At 47.1% G+C, this 13,229-nt stretch overlaps 1 protein-coding gene across 3 annotated transcripts in view; it reads left to right on the top strand.

Moving 5' to 3' along the window:
- The window catches only part of MED12L (mediator complex subunit 12L), a 1,012,447-nt gene that overhangs the window by 33,213 nt on the left and 966,005 nt on the right, over positions 1-13,229 (top strand). For all 3 annotated transcript variants that reach the window (XM_075340741.1, XM_075340740.1, XM_075340739.1), the window contains exons 4-5: positions 7,055-7,246; positions 10,669-10,828. In XM_075340741.1, the coding sequence (XP_075196856.1) occupies positions 7,055-7,246; positions 10,669-10,828 (352 nt within the window). The remainder of the gene's footprint in view (positions 1-7,054; positions 7,247-10,668; positions 10,829-13,229) is intronic.

Here is a 13,229-nt window from a genome sequence, read left to right as displayed (position 1 = left end):
TACATAGGTCTGACATCCATCTCCACTCCTCAGGTGTTATGTGTGGAGTTTGACCCATTTCCCGACGGCTTAGGTGATGCAGGTACTCAACAACTGCCCTCTTCTGCTCACATATCCTGACCAACATGTGCAGAGTTGAATTCCAACGCGTGGGGACATCACACACCAGTCTGTGAGCCGGAAGATGCAAACGGCGCTGAAAGCCGGCAAGGCCGGCTGAAGCAGTAGGTGACTTTCGAAAATGTGCAGACAGGCGGCGAACTTTTACCAGCAGATCAGACAGCTCTGGGTATGACTTTATAAACCGCTGAACCACGAGGTTGAGCACATGGGCCACGCATGGAACATGTGTCAGCTGGCCTCGCCTCAAAGCCGCCACCAGGTTCCGGCCATTGTCACAAACGACCTTTCCTGGCTTTAGGTTCAGAGGTGTGAGCCAGTGATCTGCCTGCTGTTTCAGAGCTGTCCACAGCTCTTCTGCATTGTGGGGTTTGTCACCTATGCAGATTAGCTTCAGCACAGCCTGTTGCCGCTTCGCCGAGGCAGTGCTGCAGTGCTTCCAGCTTGTGACTGGTGTGGAGGGCACAGTGGATGAGGATGCGCAGGAGGAGGAGGAGGCTGAAGAGCATGACATTCCGGAGCTGTAGAGTGTGGGTGAAACACTGACTGAGGTAGGGCCTGCAAACCTTGGTGTGGAAGGACGTGTTCCGTCCCTCGCTCAGACTGGGTCCCAGCTTCCACAATATTAACCCAGTGTGCCGTCAACGAGATGTAGCGGCCTTGCCCACAAGCACTTGTCCACGTGTCTGTGGTTAGGTGGACCTTGGGTGAAACAGCGTTGTTCAGGGCACGTGTGATGTTTTGTGACACGTGGTTATGCAACGCGGGGACGGCACACCGGGAGAAATAGTGGCGGCTGGGGACCGAGTAACGTGGGACAGCTGCCGCCATCAGGTCACGGAATGCTTCTGTCTCCACCAGCCTAAAAGGCAACATTTCCAGCGCAAGCAGTCGCGAAATGTTAGCATTTAGAACTGTGGCATGTGGGGTGTTGGCAGTGTATTTGCGCCTGCGTTCAAAGGTTTGCTGAATGGATAACTGAACGCTGCGCTGGGACAAGGACGTGCTTGATGATGGTGTTCTTTCTGCGTAGGCAACTGCAGGTGCAGGAGTGGAGGAGGCTTGTTCGCAGGCAGCATGGACAGAGGATTGGCTCGCATGCACAACCAGCGAAGACGTAGCAGTGACATCAGCAAGCACTGCTCCTCGACTCTGTTGTACTTCCCACAAAGTCGGGTGCTTGGCTGACATGTGCCTGATCATGCTGGTGGTGGTCAGGCTGCTAGTTTTGGTACCCCTGCTGATGCTGGCACGGCAGGTGTTGCAAATGGCCTTTTTTGAATCATCTGGATCCAACTTAAAAAACTGCCAGACTCGTGAAGACCTAACATTTGTACAGGCACCTTGTGTCGTCGTGTTGTTCCGGGGAACGGTTGCCTGACTTCTGCCTGGGGCCACCACCCGGCTTCTTACTGCCTGTTGTGATGCTACGCCTCCCTCCCCCTGTGCACTGCTGTCCTCGCTCTGCATATCCTCCTGCCAGGTTGGGTCAGTTACTGGATCATCCACCACGTCGTCTTCCTCTTCCGCACCCTGCTCCTCCTCCTGACTTGCTGACAATTGTGTCTCATCATCGTCCACCACTTGTTGAGACACGTTGCCAACTTCGTGAGAACGTGGCTGCTCAAATATTTGGCCATCTGTACAGACGATCTCCTCATGACCCACTTCAATATGAGCTGGCGAGAGGCCAGAATGTGTGAATGGAAACGTGAACAGCTCTTCCGAGTGTCCAAGTGTGGGATCATTAATGTCCGAGGAGGACGTGTACTCAGCCTGGTGGTAGGAAGGAGGATCAGGTTCAGAAATGTGCGGTGCAGTATCACGGCTACTGACACTTGACCGTGTGGAAGACAGAGTGTTTGTGGTGGTGCCAATCTGACTGGAAGCATTATCCGCTATCCAACTAACAACCTGTTGACACTGGTCTTGGTTCAAGAGCGGTGTACTGCTGCGGTCCCCAAGAATTTGGGACAGGACGTGCGAGCGACTAGATGTGGCCCTTTGTTGTGGCGAAATTAGAGCTTGCCCACGACCTCGGCCTCTGCCTGCACCACCATCACGTCCACTTCCTTGTTCCTTGCCAATGCCCTTGCGCATTTTGCAATGCTGTGCACTGCTGACGTGTATATTCACTACTTGTGCGTTATATCAAAGTTTCTGGAAATTGCACACAAGTGCACCTGTACGCTGCCACCGACAGGCACACACGTGCGGTTTTTAAATGCAAGCACGGACGCACTAAGAACCTAACACAGGTTTTAGGAGCAAAAATTAAGAACTCTGACACTATCAGCCACTGCTGACTGACGTGTATTATACACTACACTTGTGCGTTATATAATAGTTTGGTAAAAACGCACACCAGTGCACCTGTACGCTGCCACCAACAGGCACACACGTGCGGTTTTAAAAACCAAGCACGGACGCAATAATAACCTAACACAGGTTTTAGGAGCAAAAATTAAGAACTCTGACACTATCAGCCACTGCTGACTGACGTGTATTATACACTACACTTGTGCGTTATATAATAGTTTGGTAAAAACGCACACCAGTGCACCTGTACGCTGCCACCAACAGGCACACACGTGCGGTTTTAAAAACCAAGCACGGACGCAATAATAACCTAACAGGTTTTTTTGGGGAGCGACAATTACAGTACAGACAAGTCAGACACTATCTGGACTGTTTTACACTGTGTACACCAGCCCCAGATATGAAGGCTGGTATACGGTCAACACTACCCTGCCTGCCTGCCTGCCTGTATACTGCTACAATAGTCCTGACAAGGACTCTTTTGGTCACTAGCCTGTATTCAGACCTGGCTATACCCTGCCTGTATATAGCAACAATAGTCCTGAGAAGGACTCTGCTACTGTACGCCGACCTGGCTATACCCTGCCTGCCTGTATACAACTAGAATAGTCCTGAGAAGGACTTTTGGTCACACTGTTTGCAGCCCTGCAACTGAAAAAGCTATAAAGGGCCGCAAAGCTTTCCCTGAATCAGCGACACTCTCCCTGCACTGACAGTCTGGATAGCTGTGAGCAGAGCACAGCGCGCCGGCCGATATAAAGGCTCGGTGACGCTGTGCAGGCCGGCCAATCACTGCAATTCCACAACTAACAGGGCTGTGGCATTGCAGTGGTCTGCCAGCCAATCCCTGCATGAGGGCTGGCTCTCAAAAGAGCGCCAACATGCAGAAATGAAGACCACGAGTAAAGCACGAGTATCGCGAGATTACTCGGTCCCCGCCGAGCAGCCCGAGTACAGTGATACTCGTGCGAGTACCGAGTAGTGACAAGCATGCTCGCTCATCACTAGTGTCCACTAATTAGCATCACAGATGTTTACAATCTTGTAATCAGTCAGTGGACCTGTATATAGGGCTACAGATACTCACTGTGCTGTTTGGTGACATTGTGAGTACCACACTCAACATGGACCAGAGGAAGTGAAGGAAAGAGTTGCTTCAGGAGATTAGAAAGAAAATTATAGACAATCATGTTAAAGGTTAAGGTTATAAGACCATCTCCAAGCAGCCTGATGTTGCTGTGTCTACAGTTGCACATATTATTCAGAAATTTAAGATCCTCGTTTCATTAAAAAAGGGGTACCAACAATTTTGACCACGTGTGTATGTCCCCATGGCAAGTGACCCCAGAAACTGATACACGCTTCCACCTTGTTTGCATCCAAGTTCCTGTATGGATAATTGGCATTGTAGTATCCCGGGTCCACTACAAGCACCCGTCCGCGTTCTTAACCTGCTAACTAGTTTTCGTCTTGTGGCATCCTATTGATTAAAAAATTAAGACATTTTACACACATACAACAGAACGACTGTATGATTAATACCACGTTGGGTCAAAACGTCACAGTTAAGTCGCAGTTTGCCTGTTGAAATTGTATAGTGTGTATTACAAATCCATTAAATATCACTTTTTTGCATTCTATAAGAGTGTGCTGCAATTACTATTTTTAGTACCCAATCCATCATGGCCCCATCTTGGCTACATCCTGGCACCTATGATCCATTACCACGCTGCACAAAGTAAGAAGAAATAAGCGATTGTAGTCACCTCCCGTTCGCTTTCTCGAAATCTTCCTCCGATTCTGGCAACTGACCAGCATGTAAGCGGCGCAGTGCATGGCATCACTGTCATGCGCGCCCACTTACAGCACCATCAGCTGCCAGGATATTCACTGCTCCACATGCCTGGTATTAGGGGTGTGGGGGGGGGGGTAGTGAATAATTATTCTCTTTCATAGTAGCATACAAATGCCCAGCAGCTGCATGAAGCCAGCAATTGGGTGATTCTGTACTACTATTAAAGAAAATTAATATTCACTGCACCCCACAACCATAATCCCGCTCACATCTCAGCACCCAGCACCGGCAAAGAGGTGGGCAGGATTATGGGAGTGGAGAGCAGTGACTAATCATTTCTTTAAATGCCACAACTCAGTACAGGGACCTGACAGGTCTCTGTGCTGCAATGTATTTCAGGCCTCTGCCACACATACGTGAAAATCACGCACATGCCACGAGACACATTTTCCCTGCGTGTTGCGTTTGGTAAGTACTTGTCTCCGGTACGTGCGGGCCACGTGTGTTCTACGTGTGCTATCCGCGATAACACAGGGAGAACCGGTAATTTGCATACTCACGTGGTCCTTGCTGCTGTCCAGGGTACTGTTCTTCGGTCTCCAGCCCTGCCGACTCCCCGCTGCTGCTGCTTCTGGCCGCAGTGAAGTGAATATTAAATGAGCATAATGAGCGGCGGTCAGAAGGAAGTGACAGCAGCGGCAGAGACTGCAGGGCTGGAGAAGGTGAGTAAAGATTTGTTATTTTTTTTTCTCTGACACGTTAGTTTTCTCCGACGCGTGTCACACTGGACCGCATCCACACTACATCCGTGTGGTATGGGTGCAGGCCGTGTGACACCCGTGATGCCGGAGAAAAACGGACATGTCAGCGTGAGAAGCACACGGACACAAGTAAGTACGGAACGGACACACGTTCCGTTCCAAAATACTTACGTGTGTCCAAACCATTAGGAAAACATAGGTCCACGTGTGTACATGTCTCCGGTACATGAGAAAACTGTGAAACACGTACCGGAGGCACGAACGTGTGACAGAGGCCTCAGCTGGATGCGCATTCTTGGACACATATCCAGCTGCATCCAAATACTCAATGATCACACCTTCCCTAATCTAGTGATCCAGCATTGAGTTCAATGACTTCACCTGACGTGACTTCACCTGTGGTCATTGCTGGGGTACCATGGGAAATCGAGCTGTGACCTCAGGTGAACTGTGACCTCACTGCTCCCTGTGGTCACTGTTGGGCTACTGTGGGAAACCCAGCTGTGACCCCCGGTGAACTGTGACCTCACCACTCAAAGCTGCGGCCCCGGCAGTGTGTCCCTGAAATCACAGTGAGCGGTCTCGTTTATTAGGTCTCGGATCATTGTGGGACCTCATGCGGATTACGCGGGACCTACAGGGTGATTTGGGGGTTAATAATGTGGAGAAAGATTTTTTTTTTTTTATAATAAAGGATTTTTGCTTTTGTTGTGCTTATTTCTTATTACCTACAGGGTTATCAATGGAGGGAGGTCTCATTGACCCCTCCCCATTACTAACCTTGGGCTTGATGACAGCTGGGATTTTTTTGACAAACTTAAGCTGCCATTAACCCCTTATATTACCCCGATTGCCACTGCTCCAGGGCAATCTGAAAGCATGGTAAAGTGCCAGAATTGGCGCATCTAATGGATATGACAATTCCGAGGTGGCTGCAGACTGCTATTGTTCGGCTGGAGAAGGCCTCAAAACCGTGGGGCTCACCAGCCTCAGAATACCAGCCACCAGCTGTCTGCTTTGTCTTGGCTGGGTATCAAAATTGGGGAGGGGGGACCAAAAGCTGTTTTTTAAAATTATTTATTTAAATAATTTAAAAATGCCACATGGGGTCCCTTGCATTTTATTACACAGTCAAGATGATACACACAGCTGGGGACTGCAGCCTGTATCTGTCTGCTTTATCTGTGTTTGGTATCAATATACGGGGACCCTATGTCATTGTTTTCCAATTATTTATTGTTACATTCCACAACCAATCACATATGCTGGCAAACCTGCAGTCTGACTGCAACATATCACAGATGCTGTCACACACGGGGGCGGGGGAAACTGTGAATATGCATGAGAGCTAATGAGCAGACCGGGAAGTAGTGTGACAGCTGCACAGGAGACTCAGCAAGTATAATTCCTCCGCTTTACAGCCCCCTAGCCCTTATTAGCACCACTTTACAGTACACATGGTCCCCGTAGACTTATGGAGTTCAGAATCCTGGCTCATGTTAACGTTCAAGTTCGTCCCGAACTTGACTTTTTTTTTTTTTAAGTCCTGCTGGACCCGCCGAACCCGAACATTTGCGGGTTCGCCCATCTCTATTTATGTTCATTTATTATCCCATGAGTAAGGGCACTTGTTGCCAGAAACCCGTCAGTTTTTAATATGGATTCTGTTCAAGTTTTAACCAGCTTTAAGAAAAAGTGTTACATGTTTTATTAATGTACGGTTTGTGAAGATTACCCTCAGTTTTCTACTAAACCTGGAGAACGTGGCTTTCTCTTTGTAGGTGAGCTCTTTGTAGCTCTTCAGTAGGTGAATATGCTTTTTTTTTTCCCTTTTATGTCAGGACCAAAATGGGTCAATTTTTCAACTATTTGTAACTAATGGACAACCCATTGTAACCGTATATCAGGCAAATCATAACCTTTCAGTTGATATGGGAAAAAAATGCTTTTGTGCCCCAAACATGTAATGAGTACAACCTCGTGTAATGTCTGCCACTATGTAACTGGTTGTTATATATATTTATATGTTCAATGAATCTTCTCTTTTTTCATTTTTTAGATTGGAGCATACTTCAGTAGTATTCTTGCAGAAAAGTTGAAACTAAACACTTTTCAAGACACTGGGAAGAAAAAGCCACAAATTAATGCCAAAGACAACTATTGGCTGGTGACAGCTCGTTCTCAGGGTGCTATTCACAGCTGGTTCACTGATCTCGCTGGCAACAAACACCTGACTGTTTTAGCTAAAAAGGTACAATATATTTTTGCATTTTCAAAATAGTTTTGGGCCTCACAGCGGTTTCTACATGTGACTGAGTATAAATAAATCTCAACTTCTGACACAAATATCTCTGTAGACCACCTAGGATCCATAATAGGGTCAGGTGCACAGGGAATGAACTAAGTAAAAATTAAAGTTAGTATGTTTCTTTATTTCATTTTCTCAAGATTTCTTACATGTCAAAAGCTATCAGCATTCCATCGTAGTCAACTCCTTATCCAGGCGGCACGGTGGCTCAGTGGTTAGCACTGCAGTCTCGCAGCGCTGGGGTCCTGGGTTCAAATCCCACGAAAGACAACATCTGCAAGGAGTTTATATGATCTCCCCGTGTTTGCATGGGTTTCCTCCCACACTCCAAAAAATGTAGTGATAGGGAATTTATGTTGTGAGCCCCAATGGGGACAATGTTGCAAATGTAAATAAAGAACTATGGAATTAATAGTGCTATATAAATGAATAAATATTCTTATTATTATTCCCCCTATTGCCAAACCTTCTACTTTTCAGAAAGAGTAAAGCTGATAGAAAGCGCAATACAGTCTTACCCAATAAACCTGGGGCAGACAAATTTTGCTGGGCCCCCCCCTTTTATGGTGACAAAGCTACAAATATTACTGTATATATGTATGTGTGTGTGTGTGTGTGTGTGTGTGTGTGTGTATATATATATATATAGATAGATAGATATACTAGAAGGTGGCCCGATTCTACGCATTGGGTATTCTAGAATTTACATATTGTGTAGTTAATGTATGATTTTTGTTAGATATATATATATATATATATAGATGTTGTTGTGTGTAGTTCCCAAGTGTTTGTGTAGGGCGCTGTACATGTTCTGGGTATTGTCTGGGTGTAGCGGGGGGTGAGAACGGTGTTGTTTGTGTGTTGCGTTGTTTGTAGAGCGCTGTGTGTCTGTAGCGTTTTGTGTGTGTGTTACGCGGTTTGTGTGGGTGTGGGGTGTGTGTGTTTTGGGGGGAGGTATGTTTTGTACAATGTGTGTGTGTTGCGCGGTATGTGCATATATTTGTGTGTGCTGCGGTGTTTGTGTGTTGGGTGTTGTGTGTGTGCGGCGTTGTCTGTGTTTGTGGGTGTCTGTGTAGGGCGGTGTTTGTGGTTCCCAGTGTGTGTGTGGTGTGTTGTGCGGTGCGCGTGTGGCGGTGTGTGTGTGTTTTGGGGGGAGGTGTGCACCCCCATCGTGCTCCATCCCCCATGCTGCGCACTCCCCATCGTGCTCCATCCCCCATGCTGCGCACTCCCCATCGTGCTCCATCCCCCATGCTGCGCACCCCAATCGTGCTCCATCCCCATGCTGCGCACTTCCCATCGTGCTCCATCCCCCATGCTGCGCACTCCCCATCGTGCTCCATCCCCCATGCTGCGCACCCCCCATCGTGCTCCATCCCCTATGCTGCTCACCCCCCATCGTGCTCCATCCCCTATGCTGCTCACCCCCCATCGTGCTCCATCCCCTATGCTGCTCACCCCCCATCGTGCTCCATACCCCATGCTTCGCACCCCCCATCGTGCTCCATACCCCATGCTGCGCACCCCCCATCGTGCTCCATCCCCCATGCTGCGCACTCCCCATCGTGCTCCATCCCCCATGCTGCTCACTCCCCATCGTGCTCCATCCCCCATGCTGCGCACTCCCCATCGTGCTACATCCCCCATGCTGCGCACCCCCCATCGTGCTACATCCCCCATGCTGCGCACCCCCCATCGTGCTACATCCCCCATGCTGCGCACCGCCCATCGTGCTACATCCCCCATGCTGCGCACCCCATCGTGCTCCATCCCCCATGCTGCGCACTCCCCATCGTGCTCCATCCCCCATGCTATAATAGTTCTCCTATTATACTCAGAGAGGAGTATAATAGGAGGACTATAATAGGAGGAGTAGTCCTGCGGGGAGAGGAGTATGATGCCGGCTCCCTGCACATGTGTACCGGGAGCCGGTGTACGCTGGTAACTATGATACACATCGGGTAACTAAGGGACCTTAGTTACCCGATGTGTATAATGGTTACCAGCGTTCACCGGCTCCGTCACGATCCCAGCATCGCTAGGTTATGTCTGGCGATGCGTGCGGAGGGCCGGGGCAAGCGGTCAATCCGTGGGGCGCGGGGACAGGCCGAGCCCAGCGGTGACCAATCCGTGGGGGGCGGGGCCAGGCCGAGCCTAGCAGCCAATCAGACGGTTGTCACTGTAATGACACTCACCGTGACACAATTTTGGAGCAAGACAGACAGACAGACAGAATAAGGCAATTATATATATAGATATATATTACATTGTGCCCTCTCTTGTGATGTTCATTACCGTCCCTTACATATCAGATGCTCTTGTTATTTTTGCTATTTATTGTGCTGTCTCTTTAATTTCCTGTCTTGTAAGATATAAAGTGACATGGCTGCTGATGGAACATGGTTAAGCTTCTTTTCTGATGGATTGGTCTTCTGGTCAGATGTTGCTCCATAAGCAGTCATTTTATATTTAAAATGAGAGGATTGTATAATAGAAAGGGACGTATGAATAACAAAAATAATGAGAATATGCTGTATAAGAGATGCTGCTATACATAACAATTGAGTACACTACACAATAAGGGACAGCACTATACATAACTAGCGAGTATGCTAATAACGGACAGTGTTATACATAGTAGAAGAGGAAACTATGTAATTAAGGAAGGCGCTTTACATAGTGAGTGAGTACACTAAATAGTAATCCTGATGTCCTGATGAAGAAGTGAGGACACACTTCAAAACGCGTAGAATAAGACTACCTACAATTCAGCATCTTTGGATTTGTGTCATTCCTACAGCAGTTCCACTTTTTATTTGGTTCCAGATTATCCGTACTTTGAAAAAAGGCATCAGAGCTGTTGTAATGTCAAAAGTCCAAACATTTTTGCACAACTACAGTTTGACCAAAAATGTTGTGACATTTCAAACAGTTTTATAACACCACTGTACCAAACTGTCTGAGCATTCAGCACCTTTACCTATGCTTAATTTTTAGATAGATGCTAACATAGTTGGATACATTCCTTTAGATTATATTTGCACAGATATTTATTGTATCTGAAAAATGGGGTGCGGATTTGCAATAGAGTCTAGAGTAAAATTCCAATGTTGACTCTTACATTTCTGTCATGGATTGGCATTTTTACATCCACACATTAAGTGCGGCCAATCGGTGTGTGGTATCTGCTTTTTTTTTCTGCTTATTACAACTTCTCATTGGAATCAATGGGAGACTGTTTGTTGGTAGATCTTACAAAGATTTCAGTGCGGAATACTTCCCTTAGCATAAACTTCAGGTTCATTTGTGTATTGTTAAAACAAGGATCTGTAATGCTTTGCACTAACATTTTCTGAACATTGCAGGTACCTATACTTAGTAAGAAAGAAGACATATTTGGCTACCTGGCCAAATATTCAGTTCCGCTTTTACGGGCTGCTTGGTTGGTGAAGATGACCTGCGCATATTATGCTGCAATTTCGGAAGCTAAAATAAAGAAACGTCAATCAACTGATCCAAACATAGGTATTCTATTCAGACATATTGTGGTTTATGGTCACTATTCCTTTTTAATTATAAACTTCTAATTTTTTATGACACATATATATATATTATATACGTGGAGCAGGCTCAGGAGGTGAGCACACCCCAAATGCGGCAGATGCTGGCTAAATTAAAGGGGTTTTCCCGTGAACAAAGTTAATTTTAATCAAGAGATCTTGGAATAATAATAATTTCCACAACTGGATGTGTATAAAAAAATGTTTCTGTGCTGAGATAATCTCATACAGTATATGTGTCCCTGCTATGTACTGTGTAATGGCCGTGTCTGATCATACAGGGACATTATCTGATCATACCGCAGCTCCTGGGCAGGGGTGAATGTAATAAAGTATACTGACATTACAGCATGGGGCGGGTCACAAATTATTATTTCTTTAAGGTAAAACAATTTTTAAAAACACAGACAAGGAAATGTTTTACCTCACAAAGAATTTGCTATGATCCCATGCTGAAATGTCTTTTATACTCTTTTTCTGCCTCCCCGGCCCAAGAGATGTGGTGTGATCTGACCATGTTCCGTGCACAGTCAGACACTGCCATTACATAGTACATAGCAGGGGTACATACGCTGTGTATAAGATTATCTCAGCACAGGAACATTTTTTTTAAATGCATACAATTGTGGGACTTATTATTATTCCAGAATCTATTGATTAAAATCAACTTTTTGGGAAAACTCCTTTAAATTTCTGACATTTGTGCCTAATCTTTGTCAGCAGTATTTAATTGGTTCACGTGTCGGTATTCACAGCACCGACTTCCTTTGTCTTAAGGGGTTACCATGGCAGCCAGCTGCTTTCTGAATCCTCATAGTGCCATCTTGAACTCCTATGAAGCACAGCCACATGCTGAGCTTCAAAGTAAACTGAGATTTTCACTATGTAATGGTGTGTGTATGTATATACTGTACATATACGATAAAATCAAAACCCCCAAAAAATGGTGGAATTGCATTTTTTCTTCATTTCATTCCACGTGGAGTTTTTTTCTTGTTTTTCGGTACATTGTATGATAAAATTAATTGTGTCACTCAAAACTACACCTTGATACATGAAAAAACAAGCCCTCATATGTCTGTGCAAAAATATATACACTTCAATCAAATGCCTATTAGAAGAAGAGAATGTGAAAAAAATAAAATGCAAAAAAAAACAAATCGCCCAAGCATTAAGGGGTTAAAAGGAACATTTCATCTGATTCATGCTGCCCAAACTGCGTGTTGCGTGAATCAGACCCTGGCTGTGCAGTGTGCATGATACAGACATTAATCAGATAACAGGAGCCCTTCAATGACTTTCTCCATGTACTCATGTATATGTAATAAAGACACCTGAATTTGTAATTTGTCTTAAAAGAAGTGGTTCACCCATATTCATTATTGGCCACAAAAATATTATGTTGAGAAACAATGTTTCTTTCAAATACCTTGTGTTGCCAATAGTGCCTGTGAGCGGTGCTATTGTTTCCGCATCGCATGTCCCCTGGGCTCCGTGACCTCAGGGATCCGGTGATGTCACTTCAACTTCCTGCTCACCTCACATCACCACGACCGGCCCCAGTTTCCGTGAGTCACTGGGCTGTGGGCGGCATTTCACCGCTTGTCACCTCCCTGCTCACGCCTCCTTTGCTTGTAGAGCGCCACAAGTGTGATGCCCTGGACTAGCCAGGTAGTCACAGACACAACACCACACACACCCCTTCCCCGGATAGGTGACACCAGTCACACAAAAACCCTTGTTGCCACCCTCCAGGGTCTGATGTCCACACCAGGTGGGGCGGAGCCAGGCGGTTGACTCCGCCCACCGTGGAGTTCACAGGCCTGGAGCCGAGAAAACAGTGAGTCAACAGTCAGTCAGGAGTAGAGTAGAGAGGGGAGTGCGGACAGTGAAGGAGTGAGGAGGGAAAGTCAAGGGCAGACCTGGGATCAGGCCTGCCACGGACTGTCTAGGTGTCTGGGTCGGAGCCCAGGCACCTCCAGCAAGGTCGGCAGACGGTGGTGGCCGTCTGCAGGAGTTGGTGTACGGTCGGTGGAACCGTAGGACCGGGGTCGGGCGGTGGCCCGCCGGTACCGAACCGGGGAGCCGATTGGAAGCCAAGTTCCAGGCAGGGTACTCAGACCCCGACTAGGCTAGAAGCCGCCCTTATAGTCAAATTTACTGATTGTGGTCTGGACCTCAGGGGTTCATTCCCACCCAAGTCCCGATTTGAAGGCAACAGCCCAACCGTTCCGGATAAGTGTCACCGACAAAGACAAGAGATCCAAGGGGCCAGCGCCTGCGGGTAAACGGGCTCCTACGACATTTACACGCCGGGGAGCGGACTACCAGTGTCCAGGCACAGGGGTCACTCACAACACAACATC

The sequence above is a fragment of the Anomaloglossus baeobatrachus genome, chromosome 3 (assembly GCF_048569485.1).
Source record: "Anomaloglossus baeobatrachus isolate aAnoBae1 chromosome 3, aAnoBae1.hap1, whole genome shotgun sequence".
NCBI classification, from domain to species: domain Eukaryota; kingdom Metazoa; phylum Chordata; class Amphibia; order Anura; family Aromobatidae; genus Anomaloglossus; species Anomaloglossus baeobatrachus.
Note: the sequence above shows the minus strand (reverse complement) of the source record. Positions and strands in the feature narration are given on the sequence as shown.